Source organism: Mixophyes fleayi, chromosome 11 (genome assembly GCF_038048845.1).
Source record: "Mixophyes fleayi isolate aMixFle1 chromosome 11, aMixFle1.hap1, whole genome shotgun sequence".
In the NCBI taxonomy this organism is placed as follows: Eukaryota; Metazoa; Chordata; class Amphibia; order Anura; family Limnodynastidae; genus Mixophyes; species Mixophyes fleayi.
Window position 1 is genome coordinate 29,066,598 of NC_134412.1, and position 22,669 is coordinate 29,089,266.

Consider the following 22,669-nt stretch of genomic DNA (forward strand, 5'->3'; position numbering starts at 1 on the left):
GGCCAGGGAAATCCTGGAATCTGAACCATTGAATCACCTTTTTCTCCTTTAAAAAAAAAAAAATAGCCCTTACTAGTTCCTCTGGAAATATTAACTGAGCTAATGGCTGCTATCACCAATGAATTACCCTATTGTTCTATCATAGGCAAACCGAGGGGGGGGGGGTTCCGAGTGTCTGGAAAACCCCCCTCCAAGCCTGGGGCACTGTATAAATGAGGTGGCTGGACCCTGCCCTGGGACCAGCTACCTTGCAGCTTGTGTGCAGATCGTTCACACGGCTCTGCTTGAATAGGGAGAGCAGTGTGCACCTAGCAGTAGCAGTAGTGCATGCAGCATTGCCCATGTATATTATAGGGATAGGAAGAGTTGGAGAGCAGCCAAGCACTGTCTAATATAATAGCCATTCCCCCATGCATGCTGGTCACACCCACTGGTGGCGTGGTGTGGAAAGTAACCCCCCTCTACAAATCCTACGTTTGCCCCTGTCTATATAGGTATGTTATGTCCGACCCCTAAACCTTATCATGTGTTTCTAACCGTGACTGAGATATAACAAATGGCAGATGTATCAAATCAAATCTCATGTTAGTACTTGCTGATAAGTAATACTAGTTTTCCTGCCTTCCTAAACCGTCACTGAACCTAACATATGAGTGAATCTAACATAAAAAGGCATCTTGGAATATACAGTATATACATAGACACACGTGTATATAGTTATCAATGCAAATATATTGGCTCAGCAACAAGTGACTATATAAGTACAGGAAGCCTATCTCAAATAATATTGATGTTAATTCTTTGTAACTCATAGCTATTTTACATAAAGCATTTTATGATTAGTGGTTATCAAAGATTTCAATAGTCTGGGGAGTATGAAGAAAAACATTTCCTATATACAGGTATTGTATAAATACAATACACTCTGACAGATCGTAAGATATGTGCTGCTATCAGCTAGCAGAGAAGATTGCTTTGTAAACACTTATAAGAATACTTGTCTACTACTCCTACATCGCTCCCGGGATATATGAAGATGAACCAGGAAAGGGAGCGGAACTGGGCAGGATGGAGCAATGTATCATTAAGCCCCCCGCACCTCAGTAAAATACAGAGTGATAGACACTTGGGGGTAAATGTATCAAGCTGCGAGTTTCTGGTGGGTTTGAAAAGTGGGGATGTTGCCTATAGCAACCAATCAGATTCCAGTTATCTTTTATTTAGCACATTCTACAAAATGACAGCTAGAATCTGATTGGTTGCTATAGGCAACATCTCCACTTGTCAAACCTGCTGGAAACTCGCAGCTTGATACATTTACCCCTTTGTCGATTACTGAGGTGGGTGGGGCTTAATGTCATGATTTGTGTCACTCCGGTGTCAACTTTGCTGCAGATAAGTGCAGCTCTTTAAGCAGCCCTGGAGGTCACCTCCAAATCCAGGAGTATCCCAGACATTTCATGAGAGTAAACAACCATAGTTATAAGAAAACTTTTGGAGCCAATGTGGTCGAGAACAAATAATTTGGCCCATCTAAATTGTTACATGTATGAGCCAACTAACAGATGTTATGCAACATGCTTCATTTAAAACAAAGGTGTGGATTAAAATTCTTCAGTGACATCACCACAACCAAAAAGTAGTAAGTATGAAATGCTTAAAGGAGAACCATCATCAAAATAGTATATATATAGTAAAAATATAATTACAGTTCACATGTTGCTGCTTCCCTCTTTTTACTATATTACGGGCTCTTATGACTCATTATGGTTAAATCAGCTGTAAATATACTAAACAGACAACAGAATGATAAATACGAGGGGAATTATAACACAGCAAGGAATATAATAAGGAGGGAACGTCTTGTTAATAAGCATGCCCTTGTTACAGTGCTTAATGCCACAATTGTAAATGGAGAATCCAACTTTTATGAATTGCTAGATGGGTTTGTAGTTCTGCTACAAAATAACCGAGGATACTGTTCAATTACTCAAAGCGGCAAACCTAAAATTCAGATTACGCTGAGCTCGTTTCATTGACATGTCAATTAAGCAGTGTCACAATGTAGGAGATCAGGACATATCTATCTGATAACTCATTTGTTTTCACCCTTACAGATTTTATGAATTAAGCCAACATATTGGAAGACACCTAGCTAAAGGGATTTAAAAGACCAGAATGGTCTTTATGAAATAAGAAGAACTCAGATGCAATTTCAGATTATTAGAGCTGAGCGGTCACAGACAGTGACAGGCTGACAGTTCTGACATCTCTGCTCAGATGATGTTTACTTCAACCATCACATGGCCAATGAGCACAGGCTGGCCTCATTCCTGGAACAAATCTACAACGGGGTTCTGCTGTGTATCAAAAATCCCTTCTTTTTTTTCCTTAGCAAATAGGAAATAAAGGACCCCATCGTTGTATATACAGCTTGAAAAATATGCCTCATAGATAAAGGCATTGTGCACGTTGTAAATTTAAACTTAATCATTTTCAATGCTGCAAATTTTTATTTAATTGCTCTAGTAAATAAATGTAATTGTCAATCTAGCCCTATGAAAGCCAACTTGAATACAGTGTTCTTCCATACATTGGGACCCATAAAACTACACACACATCACAACAAGCAAAGAGAAACATAGAGCTCTTTAACTATTACCCACGCTCCTGGATAAAATAATGTTCAGTGCCAAGGTAGTCCAGGTGGTAGACTAGATGGCTACCACAGCTTATCCAGCCTTCTACAGAGACAACTTCAACTTCATCAGTTTAATTCAATAGTCTGGTGGCTGTCGGACAGAGTGATGTCTGGTGTGAATATCTCCTACACTGTAGGGGTCCTGGGAATGATCCTTTAATTACTCCGCAACTGGCACTTAGTAAAAAAAATATTACACCTATACTCTCTCTACAAACTATTTAGTTTTACCACTCTAAGTACCTGTAGGCCTCTGACAATACCCCATTCATAGCAATATAAACAGTCATACATAAAATACATAACATTCTGATTGACACACAAGATATACAACTAAACAATATATACTGTATAATAAAATATATGCATTTTTAATTAAATTGCACAGTTCAAACCTTTCATTTTATGGGGCAAAAATAATATTTTGATGAGAGATCTCTTTCAAGGAATGATAGCAAGTAAATAAATGGGATAAAATAATAAATCAATATATTGTATATATTATTCTTCCAGATCCGTGTTTTTAGGGTACACTGCGGAAACGCTACTCAATGTGCTGGATAAATTACTGCTCCGGAAAATGGAATACTGTTCTAGATTAGGCACTGGCAATACTTGGCTGTTGTGTACTATTTTCAACAAAGTATAGAAGTATTATTGCAGAACATGACATGGCGTTAGTGTTTACTGTTCTAATCAGCAACCACTGGTCTGTCCTAGAGCTCCAGAACAGACACCCATTTACTTTTGTTGAATTTTCTTTATATGGAATACCCAGTTGCCTACTCTCCAGGAATGTCCGGGAGACTCCCAAATTTTTGAGAGTTCTCCCGGACTCCCGAGAGAGCAGGCAAAAATCCCGGATCCAGGTGTCTGCGTTGTTGAAGATGGGTGGGGTTGGGGCTAAATGCGGCATCGTGACCCCGCCCCTTGCAGCGATTGCCCGAAATTGCATAGTATTGACAGGGGCGGAGCCTAACGGCACACCATGTGTGGCCACGCCCCTTCGACGGACCCCCTCCCAGACAGCTGCCTTCAAAAGTAGGTAAGTATGGGAATACCACATTGGAACATTTATTATTTTTTCATATAAAAAGAGTGCTTTAGACAGTATAATATACACTTCCTTTTACCCATCGCTACTTCAATTTTATCTAAGGCATTTGATAGGTATGGCTGTGATCAGATTTCCAGTTCAGGGTTTTGGTAATTTATAAACTATGATTGACAAGTGCTACATTTGTGAACAGGCAAACTGCAGCAAAATCAATCAATAATGATTAACTAAATTTTACTATCAATTTCAAATGATCATTATTGAAAAAGATTTCTGACCACATTCTCTTCTGTAAATGTGTGTTCTGTTTGGCATCTGTATACGTGTAGACCTTCAACACGACTACACTCAAGTCTATGTCCTGAGTGAAGATAATACAAAAGTAAAAAGGAAAGGTACAATATCAATATAAAACATGTACAACCGTCTAAGGGAAATGTCAGGGCTTCTTTTTCCTTGAATACAGTGCATTATACAAAAATAGATTTTGAGCAATTAATTACATATTAAATTAAAAACATTCTTAAAATAAGCTCCACAAAATAGAGCTACTCTGCAATTGTTTGAATGAACAAAGTAGTTACAACAATCTATAAAAGTGTAAATAAGGGAGCTGGATAGACTTAAATAGCCTCTAGATCATTACACTGGCGCATTTTGATCTTTGCGTTTTGATCTTAAAACGGTTTTAAGCTAAATATATGGAATGATGGCAATTGCTATAGTAGAATATTTCTGTAAATGGAATGCAATCAGCAATTAGTGATGAGCCAGTTCATGAATCTTTATACTATGTGAAAGGAAATGTGCCAAAAAGCTAATTTTCTTAAAAAAAAAAATATTTTCCTGTAACTAAGTTAAAATCAATAAAATATTTAGCAGTTTTTCAATCATGTCCTTCTCAGTAGACTTTCACAATGTTTTTTTTTTATTATGGCGGGCTGACTGGCATTAGTAAATATACACGTACTGTACCAGGAATCTCTCTTTTCCAATGGTCTCCTGTGACATGACCGCTCTGTTACAGAACCTGTATTCTGATGCTTGTGTCAGTCGGCTCCGGAGTGTAAAAGTGAAAATCAGCAGCCGTGTAATGAGAAGACCTGAACACATTTGGATGCTTAGCATCTCGCTCCTGATAAGGAGTGCATAGGCTGGATTCGCACAGTACAAAACAAACAGTTAGGGACCAGAAAGAACTGTCCAGATGTAGCCATGCAAAAAGTGATTGTCTTATTAATATCCTTGTTGCACTTGTCAGCTCCAGTGATTAATCATTCTCGGTTAAACATTCTCTCTCCTGTAATCTCGAACTGCTGAGGCATTTTCATAGATAAGTTCAGTTCCATTCTGATTTTCATAGATATTTTCCTCGGGTTGTTCGATCAAGTCCAACATACATTTGTTCAGGAAGACATATTGTGCCTAGAGATGAAATAAAGTCATGTGTAAAGCTACAAGTGCATAGAGTATATGGTTATAATACACCTCAATGAACTGTCTCCATTAAAGGTCCTGTAAATAATATCTGTGTTCTGACACCAATAATTCATTGCTCATATAGTGAAGATTATCCACTTACCTTTTCCCAATGGGATGCAACGCTCAAACCATCTACCCTCCCGTTATGGCTGCTCACGAGTTCAAGGATGCAACATACTGTGACATGCTATAAAATGAATCTTGTTGACTACCATGGCAACCACAGTCACATTCCACATGGTGGAATGTCACATATCATTGTGACTTCCTGTAGGCCAACTCCTTGGGCATAATTATTTCTGTGGCCCTAACAGTAGCAAAAGGTGGTGGTGGCACCAGTACTGCATGAGTCCCACGGTAGAACATAGGTAAGAAGAGGTATTGGTCAGTGTCAGTCAGTGTGAGTCTGTGAGTCAGACTATGTCAATGTGAATCTGTATATTATTATATATGAATGTTTTTTTGGGCTCCCATAAGCTGTCTGCTGGCTCGTAACACTGCCATTGCACTGAATATTGAAATCTGTTATAGGAATCAAGTAGTATTTTCAACTTGAAAATGATGTGGAGGAGGCAAGATATGGCCAAGAAATGGATTTGGCATAAATGTTTTCAGTAGAATAACATTAAGAATTGACTGAAGTCGTACTCCCCGGCCACACAGTTTCGTATCCCATGCAGTCAAAATACTTTCCCTATCAGCAGTTCTTCTATTTCTTTTGCAGAAGGCAGTCCATGACAAGGCACAGAATGGGTCATGTTTGTGAGTCAGTCAACTACTACTAGGATGGTAGGCATTCCCTTTGATAACATACAGGGAGAGTGATTGCCTGGTGCGGTGGATACTTTTTTTCTCTTTATGACGGTAGATCCACCATTAATCCCATGGGGATCGAACCCCACGAACAAGAAGGATCAGGGAATTGTTGTAGCAGTCTGAAAGGAGATGTGAGGGGAGCTTTAAACTAGACACAGGTACTTTTAATCTCCCTCTTTGAATTTTGGCCACCAGGATGAAGTGGACAGCAATTTGGGGGTTCCTTTGTAACCTGAAACTTTAATTGTGAACCAATTACGATACATTTAATCATGCTGCAACTGGTACATACAGGTGATGTACAAGTTTCCACACTTTATTTTAATAGGTGCAGCTGCTGAACACATAGAAGACTAAAACCTGTTGCTTAAGTTTTTTTTCAAGTACTTCTTAACAACCTTTTATTCAGGTCAAGCCAGTGGATAGCTGCACCTGAAGGGTATCCACCTGCATAGGTTCTGTCTCAAGTTCATTCATTGATTTGACCTCGGAGCTTCCCAAATAATATAAAACCATTTGCTCTCTGTAACCGGAACTAACCTGATCTTTTATTGCTTTTCTCAGTAAGTTGGATATTAATGTGGATATAATGGTGGACAAAAGCTTTAAACTCCAAGGTCCACCTGCTCAGGGCAACTCATCTTTAATTGTATCAGAAAGCCCCCATCAACAGGCAGATACTTGTACTGTAGGGTTCCATGTAGTATCAAGAACCCATCTTCAATAATCTGCTATATATAGTATGCTCTGATATAAACTGAGACATCAGTAGCACTCAGATTTGGATCACCAAAAATTAATTTTATTGTTTGAAGGAGGGCAGAAAGGTTCTCTAGTACTGGCCTCTTGGTTTTAATAAGGGGAGACCAAAACTTTAAGAAGTAAAAGGATATACTGTACTTTTAATTTGTTAGTTAAAAACTGGTAAGAATACAATCGAAGGTGGATGTGACGCTACTATAGGGATCCATCATGGAACTATGATGATCACCTCTGAACTGGGGTGTGTGAGAGAGAAAGCATTCTGATGACCTGCAGTTGGAACAGCTTGTGCCTGTTGGACTCTATGCTCAGCTCTATGATGTGTTCACTCTAGAGGATCTTTCAGCTCAGACATGTTTTTGCAATTCCAGTACTGTCACTGAGTTTGGCAATATTGGAGCACTTGTGCCTTGAAATCCTGAAACTTAGTTTGTAGTTCTTGTATTTGCCAGAAGTGAAACTGGAAGGCAAGAGTCATGTCCGACAATTGCTCAGGTGCCTGATAAAGATCCAAACGATTATTACTCTCAGGTCATGCAGTTGTTTTAGAGCCAAATGTACTGTGATTTGGGCTAATTGCATGGTATAGACCAGGCCTGTCCAACCTGCGGCCCTCCAGATGTTGTGAAACTACAAGTCCCAGCATGCCCTTCCAGCTATCAACAGGTTGTCTACTGGCAAAGCATGCTGGGGCTTGTAGTTTGACAACACTTGGAGGGCCGCAGGTTGGACAGGCCTGGTATAGACTGAGAGCCAACACATGTGGCCAGGATAACAATCACGAGGAAGGTGTCAGCCACAGATAGAAATTGAAAAGTGTATTTAAAAGTCACAATTTTCTTTCCATTAACAAACAAAAAGGAATGATCAGAAGAAAAGGACTTCTGCTAACACTGCTTCAGAGCTGTCCTTAAACTAGGACAATTTTGATAAGAGCACGAGGCTGTCAGAAAATAATTTTTTTCATAAAATGCTTTATTTATAAGGGGTGAACATCTATGACACCACTGTACTGTGGCTACACATCTATTTACTGCAATACATACATTACAATACAGAATAATGTTAGCAATAAAAACCCCAACCCAATAGCTTTATTCATGCAATAAACTCTTATTTCACCAACATTAAATCTGTAATATTCCATCCACTTGGGAGAATATCACTCCTGCCAGCACTTATACAAGCTTAATGCTCATAGTCTGGCGTTTTAATGTAAACTCCTACAGAAGACACCTCTGGACTTAGCTTAATGAACAATTTAAACAATATGGTGGTCTTCTTTAAACGTTGCTATGATGTGTACAACAGAAACAACTGTGAAGAAAACATCCCCCTATGTAACTATGTATTGTAAGCTCCAATGGGGCAGGGAGTGATGTGAATAACAGATATTCTTTGTACAGCGCTGCGCAATTGGCAATTATTTATTTAATAAATAAATGATGATGATTCACAGACTTTACTTACCTCTGTCTGTACCATTAAGGTTCGATTCATTCTCATTTTCTCTACAAAACCATATATTCCTACACGGTGTTCCTTCTCCATCTGCTGGATCAGGTAATCCAGCGCTATGAGCGTTCCGGTACGGCCCACTCCGGCACTGTAGAGGACAAGCAGAGAGGATCAGGTTACAAGTTATCTACCCAATCAATGCAGCTATAGTGTTGACTTAATCAATATTCATGAAAATGCCTATCAATTGATTAGGAATCACTGACATAGCATAACACTCCATGCCAAAATCTCATGACGTAGTGGTTTTAGTGAATTGATTGGCTGCATTGTTATGGGTCCTGATTTAGCATTCATAAGTGCAAATCTGCACATGCAATTTTGATGCGAGTGCACATGACTGGGAGTCAAAAATCACCTGTCATAGGAATCCCTCAGGGGATATGCCACTGATGTCTACTGGTGCATGTGTGACTACAGAAAATTACAATTTATGGATTAGCAATGAGTTGGGAACTATGTCCCTCCTATCTTCAATAGGTATTTGCTTTTAAAGTGTTCCTGTCACCAACACATAGTGAAGGCTTACTTGGTGGGCCAACACAATATTTCTGAGAATGCAAATTTAAAGTGTCTCTGTTATGCCTCCATGAAGTCATTAATTTCTAGGAAACTAATAGGCTATATATTGGTTCCCTCCACTGTGTGCACATGATACACATTAATTTCTGCGCGTGTGTTGTACGGAAAAGCATATTTTGCGCTGTGAATGAGACCCTAAGGGGGGTATTCAATTCATAGCGGGATCTCCGGAAAACGAGCGTTCAAAAAATATTACCGTTAATACGGTAATATGCGCGTAAATACCATTAATACAGTAATTTACTCGCTGGATTTCAGCTCGCAGCTCAGGGATCTGCGAGCTGAAATTCAGCGTGTAATTACCGTATTAACGGTAATATTTTTCGAGCGCTCGTTTTCCGGAGATCTCGCTGTGAATTGAATACCCCCTTAGGGTCTCATTCACAGCGCAAAATATGCTTTTCCGTACAACACACGCGCAGAAAAAAGTCGTACATCTAAGTCTGTATGCAGACATAGACATATCTGGCCGTTGCACCTGCTCCAAGTGTAGAGAGTCGGCATGGGCGAGGAACGGGCTCCCAAAAACCGGCCAAACCGGCTCTAGCTCTGCCAGCCTAGGCTGGTATCGGCAAAGTCAGGGAGACAAAATGCGTGGGATTGAATTTACCTAGTAGTGAGAGGCCCACATTACTTTTGTGTGCCCGATCCACCAAGGGCATTCAGTCCATGATGACTGACCTAGGCCTGGCTGGTACCATGGCAGTGGGATGCCCACACTGCAGATGTCCCTGCTATACTGTCACCAGCCCTAGGCTAGTGCTGGTATTGGAATTTTCAGGAGAACCCACGCTTTTTGAACCCCCCCAATTTTAATGATATCAGCCTAGGCTTGCAGCACTCGTTCTAGTTTGGCTTTTTTTGGGGGGAAGGGGGGACTACTTTTTTTATTTATTTTTGTTTTTCGTCAGGTACTGCAAGCTTTTAGCGTATCATATGCTTTAAGCGTATATTACTGAAATGTACACAGTTTGCATACTATGCAGACTTGCAGGTATCTAAAGACACCTGCAGCTCTCCATACTACGCAAATTACTTACCTATCATGGACGGAATTTATGCCTATGTTTCCAAAGTAAGTTGCCTCCAACTCAGATTAGGGGATATATTGACTAAACTGCGGGTTTGAAAAAGTGGAGATGTTGCCTATAGCAACCAATCAGATTCTAGCTGTCATTTTGCAGAATGTACTAAATAAATGACAGCTAGAATCTGTTTGGTTGCTATAGGCAACATCTCCACTTTTTCAAACCCGCAGTTTAGTAAATCTAGCTCTAGGTCCTTAAGTGTTTGAAATGTTTCAAAAAAACACAAAAGAGCTGAATTGCAAAAAACATAAATGGGCTTTAATATCTTGCCTCACAGTCAACCCACCTAAAAGGCCTTTATCATCAAGCTCCTAGCTCATATCTCGTTTATCTGTGACTAAATGCAAGTTCTTTCTTCATTCCATAAAGAATGTTAAACCGTTTCTAGAGACATTACAATAAAATAGATGAAAATAGAATTGTCTTCTAAATAATTTATTGCCTTTCATTTACGCTCTACTGTCCAAGTCATCTCCCACCTGCAGTGTACAATTGTTGGCCCATTGCTCTTTTGCTGGTCCATATGCTCTCGGACAAGATTACGGAACTCGATGATGGATGTGGTGGAGTCCGGAACCCCGTGGTCAGGCCATGCAGTAAAATGAAAGTGGCGCACATATTTTATTCCCTGTTGTTTAGCCTGGAGGTGCAAAAATGGAATTACAGGTTTTACAAAATTTTCTCCAATAAACTACTATGATAAGAAATGGCATCAACTTAACCGGTACACTAATGTGACATCGTTTTCAAAGTCCATAGTGTGTCACCCTTTGCTTTCTTTTTGAAACTAAATGTAAATAACTATAGGAAGAAATGCTCAAAATTCTTTGAACCAGTAGAGATGCTCAAACTTGCTTCAAAGTGTTTCTGAAACCGATTTGTCAAATCAGCTCTAAAGTTCTACAAACACATTTCCAAACTTTGTACTATTTTGAATATGTTCAAAGCTTAAATAGCTACATTTTGTATTTTTTAAATGATTTTCCACGCAAACTGCAAACTTTGACCTCGAACAGAGTAGAGCTCCGTTATCGAATGAAAAAAGTTAAACGTACTATAAAATGAAGGCATTTAAAGTAGCAATCCCATAAAGAAAGGCTATCATCTTTAAATAGCAAGTTAAGTCCTAATCATGCATGTGATGATATTTTTTTTATCTGTCCTCCAACAAATTATCTACTTTTCCAAATTTCTCTGGAGGGCTTAAAGTATGGCTGCTAGTTGCACACACACATGCTAATAACATCTCGGCATGTCATATGAAGGCTGGGGGAGAGGGGTGCAGAGTTAGGATTTTACAGACAGAGCTGACAGCTTAGAGGGGCACACCAACATGTGGAATGTGACTGTGGTTGCCATGGTAGTCAAAAAGATTCATTTTATAGCATGTCACAGTGATTTATGTTAAAAAAAAAAACCACACCTCGTTTTTCTCATGTGATTGCTGTTTTAAGCGTGAACAGTCAACATTTTATAGTGAATGCGTGTTGCAAATTCGAATAGTAGCAGTCGAGCCCAAATAGAACTGTACCAAAAATCACGGCCATACTGCAAACAAGTTTGAGGCCCTTGGACTTGCTGAATTTGAATTGCGAACTGATTCAAATAATTTGAGCATCTCTATGCATGTCTAAAAAAAAAGCATTCTGAGTTAAAGATTTTAAGTGACAAAAATGCAAGAATCATCAGAATCCTATTAACCTGTAACAAACAGGAACCGTAATTAACATATACAGAAATGTCACATACAGCCAACTGATAAGCATTAGCACACATATAAACCATATTAGTTTGAATGTAGGCAGGCAAATTCACTGTAAACTATATTACTATTCATTACTAAGTATGCAAAAATACGGCATCTAAAATAAAAATATGAAGTATTTTTGATAACATTTTGATCAGAACAAGAAATGAGGACCCTTGATGTTGGTTTGCAAGCTTAAATATGAAGCAATACCTGATATTTTTATAGTGTTATATGTATACAGATTTAAACTGGTAGGGACAAACAATTGTGTTTCTGCATTCATATTAAATGTAGCTAGTATAAAACACATGTGACAGTAAGCAATGGCTTATTTCGTTCCTAAAAATACAGTACATATCTCTACATATCTTTTATGAGGAGTCAGAGTCTCGTAGACAAATGAAAACATTTGCAACAATACACAATTCAGCAATTACATACGTTTTTGACAGAGAAGTCTCGTATTGTCCATTCGGATAGGATCGTTTCTGATGTAACAGTCACAGTAATGTCTCCATAAGTGCATGGGGTATAATCCAGGGGCCAGTAATGTTCACATTTTGTCTAGACAAAGAGAAATAAATAAAAACAACTGAAAACTGGTTCCAGACACTACTGTGGTGCACACCGTCCCTCTCTGAGCTCTCGCCTTTAGCTCACTGCAACTGACCGCTTAACAAAACAAAACAAAACATAAGTCTCACCCATGTGACTCAGTAATCTAATGTTTAGTTAGGGGATACCTACCCGACCATTTTCCATGCAGTTGGTCAGCATTACAATGGTGTTAACATGATGCTCCCAGATCATCCTCCAGTAGTCTGCAGTGGTGTTTGTTAATGGACCCTGACTGGCTATAAATTCTTTAGTAGAGTTGTAGCCCTGCAAGCAGAAGAGTATATTTATTAAATTATGTTGAGATGTAAGAAGTACATACAAAAAAAGAATGTAACTAATTGATCCAGGCTTATAGGCAAGCACAGGGGACCAACGGCTGCTCAGAACCCCTCCTGTAGTGTATTCATATATGAGGCTACTGCATGGCCAAGCATACCCTTTAGTCTTGGGAGCTAGATTTACTAAACTGCGGGTTTGAAGAAGTGAAGATGTTGCCTATAGCAACCAATCAGATTCTAGCTGTCATTTTGTAGAAAGTACTAAATAAATGACAGTTGAATCCGATTGGTTGCTTTGGGCAACATTCCCACTTTTTCAAACCCGCAGTTTAGTAAATATACCCCTTGGTGTCACATGGAGGAAAGCTGGTAGTTCTGAGGGCTTATAGTACTATATAAATATAACACATAAAAAACAACGATATAATATAAAATAACAAATGTAACACAGTCTGTTCACGGCAGAATAAGACCATCAGGTGCGAGAAGCTTACACAACCTGTGTCTTTCCAGCTGTTGTGAACCACAGGTTGCTCAGCTCTCATCTAGACTGTACAAAGACGCACATTAAGTACAGATAAAATAAACAAAATCTCAGCAGCTGAAACGGTGGAGCAGGTGAAGCCTTGGTACTTACCGGCATGTAGTTGGCGTTGATATAATCAGTACTGGAAATCGCATCCACAGTAGACAGTTTAACTCTAGAATGATCATCTTTAAAACAGGATACAAAATATATTACGGGGAGTGAAAACCGGGCAGTGTTACAATATACATAAATAGTTGCTTTCACAATTGGAGACTATGCGTCTATGCCACAAATTTACCAATGGTATGTCAGTAACACTAATTACTATTCACAACTACTAAAGATAATGAGCTCACGTTATAGATTTCCTGTAATTGCCATAAACAGTACTCACACGGCAGGACATTGGTGAAACGGTTCTTTGCTCTATTATCTGACATTTCAGCCGCTCTCTTTGACTGTGTGGTTCCAACAGAGCTGAGTTCCTGTTGGCATACAGAAGGAATATCACACACCATAACAGAAAAAAAATAATCCCATACTTGTTAAACTGGTCTAATTTGTTTCCCTATGGGGAGCCAAGCTCAGACAATCTGTTACTAAAATACACCCAATATTAAAATTTTGCACCAGACTTTGGGATCTATACTCACTAAGAGGTATATTTACTAAACTGCGGGTTTGAAAAAGTGGAGATGTTGCCTATAGCAACCAATCAGATTTTAGCTGTCATTTTGTAGACTGCACTAAATGGATAAATAATACAATAAATACTAAGATAATAAACCAGGGAGTATACTGTATTTACTAAACTCTGTGTTTGAAAAAGTAGAGATGTAGCAACCAATCAGATTCTAGTTCTCATTTATTTAGTACATTCTACAAAATGACAGCTAGAATCTGATTGGTTGCTATAGGCAACATCTCCGCTCTTTCAAACCCGCAGATTAGTAAATATACCCCCAAAAGTGAATATCTCCTCCTGTATATATCCCTCATTCAAGTGCATCTGCAGAAGCCACCCTACTTATTCTCTCAGATACAGTATACTGCTACATTCTGCTCTGCTCACATAAAACTACCATAAAATGGACCATGAATGGTGGGAAGACCTACCATTATCAAGTTTCTCTCCCACCCAAGTATATTCCGTCCCGACCTCCCACACAAATTCTTAAGTATTTCACTACATCCCTCCCCCCTATCACGTCTTCCTTAAAATGAGTGGTATTTATGAACATTGCAAAATAAAAAATGGTCAGTTTTTTTTCCTCCGGTTTCTGTTAAGGTGAACTATTTTCCTGTTGACCAATCAAAATAAAGAATTATTTTAAAAAAATATGATCACATATACTTAGAGGAGGTAATAGTACCCGGCTTGTCTGATAGAGAAAATGTGCCTGTCGTATCTACAAGTCTCTTCACCAGGGTTTACATTTAACTATAATGTTGCAGAACATTACTAGGGTTCTGCAGTGTTTTCCGTTCCCCTTCAGCATGCTTCCCACTGGTTTCTAAACTGTAAGGGGGGACTGCTATATGCAGCCATTTCTCCTGTGGCCTTGATGGTAAATTAATAACTTAAAACAGCAGTAGCGGGGGTGTGAGATGTAGGAACAATCACTGGGGCTCTAGTTTGGGGGAGAGGGCTGTATAACCTTCTTTTACAAGGTGGTAGTGTCTTTGATGTATTCACTGTGGGCCTGATTCATTAAGGAATGTAAATACCTTATGATGGCAGTCTACGATTTCAGGGGCGGAACGAGGAGGGAACTGGCGTATGCACGTAGTCAGTGTACAGTAAGGGCGTGCCAAACCCGAGCGCACACAGCACTGATTCAAGCATTGGGCATCTCAAAAGGTACATGTTTGTCTGTCTCATCACTTGCACCAACTACAGGTCGGGTGTAAGTGACGAGTGATAGCGATGACTGTTGCGTAGGCATGCTAGAACGTGTGTTTGGAATCAGGATTAACTGTATAAATGTATTTTATATACAGTGAACATTAACAACATCATAAATGTTTTTAAGTGGAAATTTTTTTAAAAAAAATATTTTAACAATTTTGTCATTAATGACTATATTATTAGCAGGTTTTTCTGTGAGCTCTTTGGGACTTTATATTCCAGATATGTATTGGACGTATCCTACAGTGTATTGTTTGTTAGAGCGAAGCATACCTAGATACGTATTCAACAAGAAGCAATTCTTCAGGTCCACGCCTAGTTGAATATTAACGTGCGTATGCCTGATTGACGTGCATTTTAAAAAAACGCAATTTAGACTCATTTTGCGTGTCTTAATGTGAGTCTTATTATCAGAGCTCTGTTCGGTTGCAATCTTTTATGTTGTTCCAAATTTATGGGCAACTAAGTCTCCAAAGAAGGAAATTCTCAAATATAAATGAGAACACTCTAATACATTGTACAAACCAACCCTAACTTTCAACTTCAGTTTTAGTAATAAAAATTGTTTAAGTATTTTCACCCGACAATTCGAAAGACAAAGTGGTGCTGATATATAAGAAAAAGCTGGCACTGGCACCACCTCTATTTGTGTGTCTAACAATCTGTGGCCTGTACACACCATTTATTTTACAATTTCCATTCACATTACCTAGAAGACTGAAATTCAATCACAGTCGCTTCTGCACTCTCAATCCCAGGATTAAAATTGTTAGCCCTCAGCCTATTCCTGAATTTAAGGTTTTGTTTAAGTTTATTTCTCCTACAAACATCTTTGATTCTCCCCAGAGAAACACAGGATCTGTAGAGAGGGGTTTCCATGCCACACCACCAGTGGGCGTGACCAGTATGCTTTGGGGTGTGGCTATAATTTTAGACAGTGCAATGCTGCGTGCACTACTGTTAGGGGCACACAGCTCTCCCTTTTCGAGCAGAGCTGTGTGAAGTGAGACATACCCCCCAACTGTCCCTACACTCAGGACAAAGTCCCGGTGAGTGTGTCAGAACAGTTGAAGGACTGTCTTGCTCTCTGCTACCTGGCGTTGTTGCTTTCAATACTTGTTGGGGAGAGATGGCTGTGAACAGTGCAGACAGAAACGATCTGCACACAAGCTGCAAAGTAGCTGGTCCCAGGGCAGGGTCCAGCCACCTCAAGCATACAGAACCCCAGGCTGGGAGAAGGGGGGGAGGGGGTTTCAAGGAACTAGGAAACCCCTCTCGGCTTGCCTATGCTCCCATAAATACATGGCCCAACTTCCCTCACCTCCCATCTATATAAAAAGATATATATTCTTCCAGTAAACAAAAATAATATTTTCTGTGCTAGTAGGTATATCTAAAACAAAATTTGCAATTTTGTCACCCTAGGACTGAGGCCAGTTCCACGCCTGTGCACTGTCCCAGATGTATAGATGCACAGCTATCATAAGTAACTGCGGTTTCCTTTAAAAAATAACACAGACAGCATGCTGGACAGATTTAGGCAAACAGGTCTATCATTAGAAAAATACAATAATGCATTTATTACAGCACAAAACCATACAGTTTCACGCCGTTCATTATTATTACAAATTGAAAGTAAGATATAAATCAAACTTTGCACAACACACACAGCATATGTTAGAATTATAACTCCCATTGATTCATAAAATCTGGCACCAGCAGATGTCTTTTCTAAATTCTAAAAACATGAATGCTGTGTGTACTGAGCACAAGGGTTTATGGAATGCTCTGATTTATATATATTTGTCATATATGATATAACAGCTGTTCTACCATCTAGTAAAAGGTAGCAGTGCAGGATCACCCTTCCCTGTAGCCGAAGCCCTAGAGAAAAACAACTGCAAATAACTGCACCTTACGTAATACAGAGCGGGCAAGTCAATTTAGCTCACCAACTTGTAGAGGGGATGGGGTGTCAGTATGGCCAGTCATAAGCTGCAATCTGTCGATTGGTCGGGGCTGTAAGAGGAGCCGGGGAAGAACAGATGCATGTAGCAGCCCCAGGGACTCTGGCTGGTGGAAGGTTGCATTAACTATCACCTTTTAAAAAGTGTCAGTGCAGCTTTCAATAGTGACCAAACTGAAATAGCTATTATTTTATTGCAATTTTTATTTAGCATTTTTATTTATTTATATATTTAATAATAGTGCTCTTTCCGGTATAAAACATCAATTGATATTATTTTGCTCAGTAATACACAGTATTTAATGAATATGAATGCCCAAAAGTGATCCTACTTGTTCTTCAAACTAGTCATACCTGATATTCTTCTGCAAATCCGAAGTCACTATCTGCATGGTTACGGTCATAATGCAGTTTGAACCTTTCTTTCGTTACGGTGTGATATCTAAAGCACAATGCAAAAACAAAAACAAAAGAAAAGTTAACAGTAGTGAGAAAACTGAACATGAAAAGGAACTAATAGGCATTAATGTTAAAATATGTTATATTTTAAACTAGTAATAAAAAAACAACCAAAAAACAAATACATACTAGCAGGGCCGGATTAAGGGAATGGAGGCCCCTGGGCTAAGGGGGCCCCCTCCCCCCGTGTTCTGAGCTGCCCGCGCCCCCTCCCCTCCCCCCGTGATCCGAGCTGCCCGCGCCCCCCTTCCCCCGGCACTTACCTCCTTCTCCGGCGCGCTGTACACTCTTTACTGAGGAGATCTCGTGAGAGTGAGACTCACGAGATCTCCTCAGTAAGGAGACTACAGCGCGCCGGAGAAGGACCGCAGTGAAAGTGCTCAGCAGCACTGATCGCGCCGGGGGCGCCCCCGCCCCCGACCAATCAATACTGCTGCTGAGCACTTTCAAGGGCCCCTGGATGCCATAGGCCCCTGGGTTGTAGCCCAGTTAGCCCTATGGTTAATGCGGCCCTGCATACTAGCTAAATAAATAGATCAACAATGCATGTCCAATTCTTATGTTCAGCTTTTGTAAAAAATAAATGCCACACTGCATACCCCACGCTGCATACACCACGCTGCATACATCACGCTGCATAGAAATATTATTTGTCACATATCCTACTTGTCATTTATGCCCTCACTACCCCTTGTCCCTACATAATAACATATCATATATATTATTTCTACACAGCAATAATAAACTGGATAGTTATTCTTTTGTCCGATTGAAATGACAGCAGAATATGTATTGTGCATATGAGAACAAACTACACTGTTTGTGAGGACCTACTTACTTTCTTCCTTTAACCACTGTGGCTATGCTCTCAGGCTGACCTTTTGATCTGCGAAAAACAAATGAATATGTGTGCATAACTTATGAATGAAGTATCACTATACACCCACGGTTCTCAAAATCATTGTCATTGGTTCCTTACTGCATTTATTGTGCAAAAGATGAATTTTGGATTGCCCTAGCACTTGTACACAACTAATTCTAATTACAACAGAAAAAAATATATTGTGATTTTCTATGGTTGCATCAAAGTCCTGATTCTAACCAATTTATTGTTGTGGCATGATCTTAAGATAGCCTTAATTAGTTAAAGCAATTGTGTAAAAAAATATTAGGAATGTGCCAAAATACAGCTATGGAATATCTTAAATGGAAGCAAGTTATCCAAAAAGTTCCAAAAACCAGACAGAAAAAACAAAGAATTAATTGCAAATATTTATTTGATAATGCAAAACACATAAATATGGTCAGAAAAGTGCATCCTCCTCAAATTACACTGCTAAATAATCTAATAAAGAGGGGATGCCAGGAAAGACAGTGGTTGTTTTTAAATGTAATTTACAGGTGTTGATTAAGGGTTCAAGCCGCCCTAGGCTAAATTGGTTGTCTTCCATGCCAGGTTAATACACTGTAGGTAAAAATGAACCCATCCTTAATTTAAAATCCGGCGTCCTTCACCCCCACAACCAATGTTTATGTTCCCGTGTTTTCGAAACTCAGCTCCGTTTGGATTTTTAAAAGGATTACGGCAATCTTTGTCACTCATTTCATTGTCATTAAAACCATAACTATATAGCAGAACGGAGGCATGAACGAGCACTACTGAGGCTAAAGATGTGAGGGTGGATTAATATGTTTAATATAAAATTCTGTTGTGGTATTTGTTTAATCAGATTCTAGAAAAGCAAACAAGAGGAGACAGAAGTGCTATAATCGAGTGCACTAAATCTTCATTGTATATCACTTGGCAAAAGTCATTAGAGCCCCTATAAAGTATTAATACTTAACTTTTATTAGTATAAATAAAATTAGATAAAAACAGCAAAATATGGATGAATGGATGTGATTGGTGTCAAAAGTGAAATAAAAACAATGAAATTTAAAAAGACTGTGTGTCCTTCCTTGTTATCCTATATTCAATTCCTCGCAGCAAATATATTGAATCAATCTGAAAAAATTAGTATCAATTGCCAATAAGGAGTCAAAAATAATATTCCCTTATTGAAGCTTCGTTTAGTATAAATAGTTGAACCATATCGAGGAACTGAATATAAGATAACAAGGAATGACACACAGTCTTTTTTCAATTCCACTGTATTTATTTCACTTTTGACACCAATCATAATCATCATTTATTTATATAGCGCCAACATATTCCGTAGCGCTTTACAATTGAGGACAAACATAATAAACTAATAAACAAACTGGGTAAAATAGACAAAGAGGTGAGAAGGCCCTGCTCGCAAGCTTACAATCTATGGGACAATAGGAGATTGACACATGAGGTTAAGTCTACATTATGCATTTTGGCCCAGCCAGACTGCAAAGGTAAAAGTGACTCATAAGCTAAATGATCCCGTCACACAACAATGTTGGTCAGGGGGTAGTTGTCTTGTGTGAAATTGTGTAACAGGCTAAAGGTAGCGAGGTTAAGAGGGTGGCTGAGGAATATTATAAGCTTGTCTGAAGAGGTAGGTTTTCAGAGAACGCTTGAAAGTTTGTAGACCAGAGGAGAGTCTTACTGTGCAAGGGAGAGAATTCCATAGAGTTGGTGCAGCCCGAAAATCACATCTTTCACTGTCTTTATTTAATTATTTTATTTATACTAATAAAAGTTAAGTCTTAATACTTTATAGGGGCTCTAATCACTTTTGTCAAGTGATATACAATGAAGATGTGGACAGCACAGTGGATCAGTGGTTAGCACTTCTGCCTCACAGCACTGGGGTCATGAGTTCGATTCCCAACCATGGCCTTATCTGTGTGGAGTTTGTAGGTTCTCCCCGTGTTTGCATAGGTTTCCTCCGGGTGCTTCGGTTTCCTCCCCTACTCCAAAAACATACTAGTAGGTTAAATGGCTGCTATCAAAATTGACCCTAGTCTGTCTGTGTGTATGTTAGGGAATTTAGACTCTAAGCTCCAATGGGGCAGGGACTGATGTGAGTGAGTTCTCTGTACTGCACTGCGGAATTAGTGGCGCTATATAAATAGCTGATGATGATTTAGTGCACTGCCGATTATACCACTTCTGGCACCTCACTACCATGTAAAGTAATGCTGAATATTAAGAAATCTTATATCAAAATGATTGCATAAGAATCAATATACATGGTTTCGGGTTATTATCTTGAAAATAATAATACTAGTGTGACAATATAGATTCTTCCAAGGTGTTCTTAATCAGATTCTCCTCATCTATCAAATGTACTTCTGAATGCAAAAGTTTTATCGCAACTACAGATAACGAGGTTGCATGCAATGGTGGTTACCACCCTCTATGTAGTATAACGGGGAGGGAGTACCTCCTACAAGACCCTGATGTTACCTACAGCTGACAGCGTAACCACGCGTCTTATGTGCAGGCTGCTGGGGTGCCCACAGTGCAGCAGGACTCGCTCAGTCCTTTTCAATAAAGCAAAATGGAGAACTTGGGATTATTTACTAAGTGGCAAGAGGGGCAGGGCATAAATAGACGTGGTTGTACAAAAATGTGCAATGCATTAAACTGCTGTCAATAGTATGGCAAATGTATGTATATGTATATTTCTTAATATCACAAGGTTTTGGTAAGCGATCAACTTGTATTTTGGCTTTAGTGGTTATAATTTGTAAAATACATTTAAAAAATAAATAAATTATATAAAACAATGTCTTACCTTCTCTTCTTCATAACAAAAAATACAATAAGTCCAATGAGAAGAAGAAATAATAAAACGCCGAATATTGACCCAACTATAACAGCTGTTGACAAAAAGAGAACAATAGTAAACAAACAAATTGTACATAACTCCCAAATCATCGCTCTTCTGAGTCCCATGTACAGTACTCTGTGGACCAATTTCTTCATGGACTCAAAGTTTCTGCATCATTACTACATTTATAATAGCATTCACCCTATATAGTAATATATCTGTTAGTGTTTTGGTGTCTTTGTACCTGTACTGTAGTCCATGAACTGAATGAGGCTCTATGACAACAACCTTATGGATGATACGTATATTACAGCATTTACTAATCACAGAGCCTTAAACAGAGAAGAACTAATCCCGCATACTTGGTGGTTATTCAGAGCACTTGTATGAATACACTGAATCTCTCACTCTCTATACATAGAATTGTAACTATCCTGGGCAGTCTATACTTGTTAATGTTAATTGTTTAGGGGGCATAACTCTTTATAATATTCAACATAAATTCTCACTAGCTGATTAAACAGCGACCCCAGCTGTGTCAATTCAAGACACTATAAACTTTTCTCTTCTTTTAGGATGTTACACAACAGGGTACATGTTAATTATATGGGCGCCACATGAAACATGGCACCATTCATACTGGGCTAGAGTGACGTGTTCCGTGATGACCAAAGACCCTGGAAGATTTAAGTTACTTTCTCCTCCATTCCTCTTTCATGCCACCCCCTGGTTAGTGGCCATGGCTGACCTCTCTTGCAAGAACCTGTCCTCCATGAACAGGAAGCAGAACCAAAAATAAATGAAGTTTCAGGCTGACAAATTCTATTTTTATATAGATGAGGAAGCAAACCTTACATCCAGGTGTTTTGATAAGCTCCTCCTCCTTCTCACCTGACCACTGCCCAATTTGTTCACAGAGCTATCGTTGACGCTGGAGGGAGAGTGAGGGGAGATGAGATCAGCAGCGCCAGCTCCCCACTTGTGCTCAAGATAACCAAATCCTCCCTGGCATGAAAGATGGACGGAGTGTGGTGCCCACATAATTAACAAGTTACCTTAACAGCAGTGGAGCAGTCAGGTAAGGGTTAATCTTTGGTTTATACAGCTGCCCCTATCAAGTCAGTTTAATAATGAATAGGAAAGGTGCAGCAACTTGCTGGTTCCCTAACACCGGGGGGCACATACTTACACTGGGGAGGGTGTCCCAGCTTGATACTACCAACATTAACTCCTTGTTATGTTGATAATTTCAGCACAGCCCAACTTAACTGTTTGTTTCAGTTCAAACTGGAACATCTCTGGGTTACAGCAAAGAAACAATTGCTGTAAATATAAATACAAATATATTTGCCTATTCTGACCAACCAGATTTTCTATTCAACAAAAAAAAAAAGGTCATTAACAT

At 39.2% G+C, this 22,669-nt stretch overlaps 1 protein-coding gene across 1 annotated transcript in view; it reads right to left on the reverse strand.

Annotated features, from left to right (window-relative positions):
- Window positions 1-2,839: 2,839 nt before the first annotated feature.
- PTPRH (protein tyrosine phosphatase receptor type H) overlaps window positions 2,840-22,669 on the reverse strand; it is a 152,685-nt gene continuing 132,855 nt past the window's right edge. Inside the window, exons 19-28 of the mRNA XM_075189606.1 lie at window positions 21,229-21,313; window positions 18,354-18,401; window positions 17,411-17,498; window positions 13,576-13,666; window positions 13,290-13,366; window positions 12,504-12,638; window positions 12,198-12,320; window positions 10,486-10,646; window positions 8,289-8,424; window positions 2,840-5,183 (exon numbers count right to left, since the gene is read on the reverse strand). Coding sequence (XP_075045707.1) covers window positions 5,043-5,183; window positions 8,289-8,424; window positions 10,486-10,646; window positions 12,198-12,320; window positions 12,504-12,638; window positions 13,290-13,366; window positions 13,576-13,666; window positions 17,411-17,498; window positions 18,354-18,401; window positions 21,229-21,313 — 1,085 coding nt within the window. The 3' untranslated portion in view covers window positions 2,840-5,042. The remainder of the gene's footprint in view (window positions 5,184-8,288; window positions 8,425-10,485; window positions 10,647-12,197; window positions 12,321-12,503; window positions 12,639-13,289; window positions 13,367-13,575; window positions 13,667-17,410; window positions 17,499-18,353; window positions 18,402-21,228; window positions 21,314-22,669) is intronic.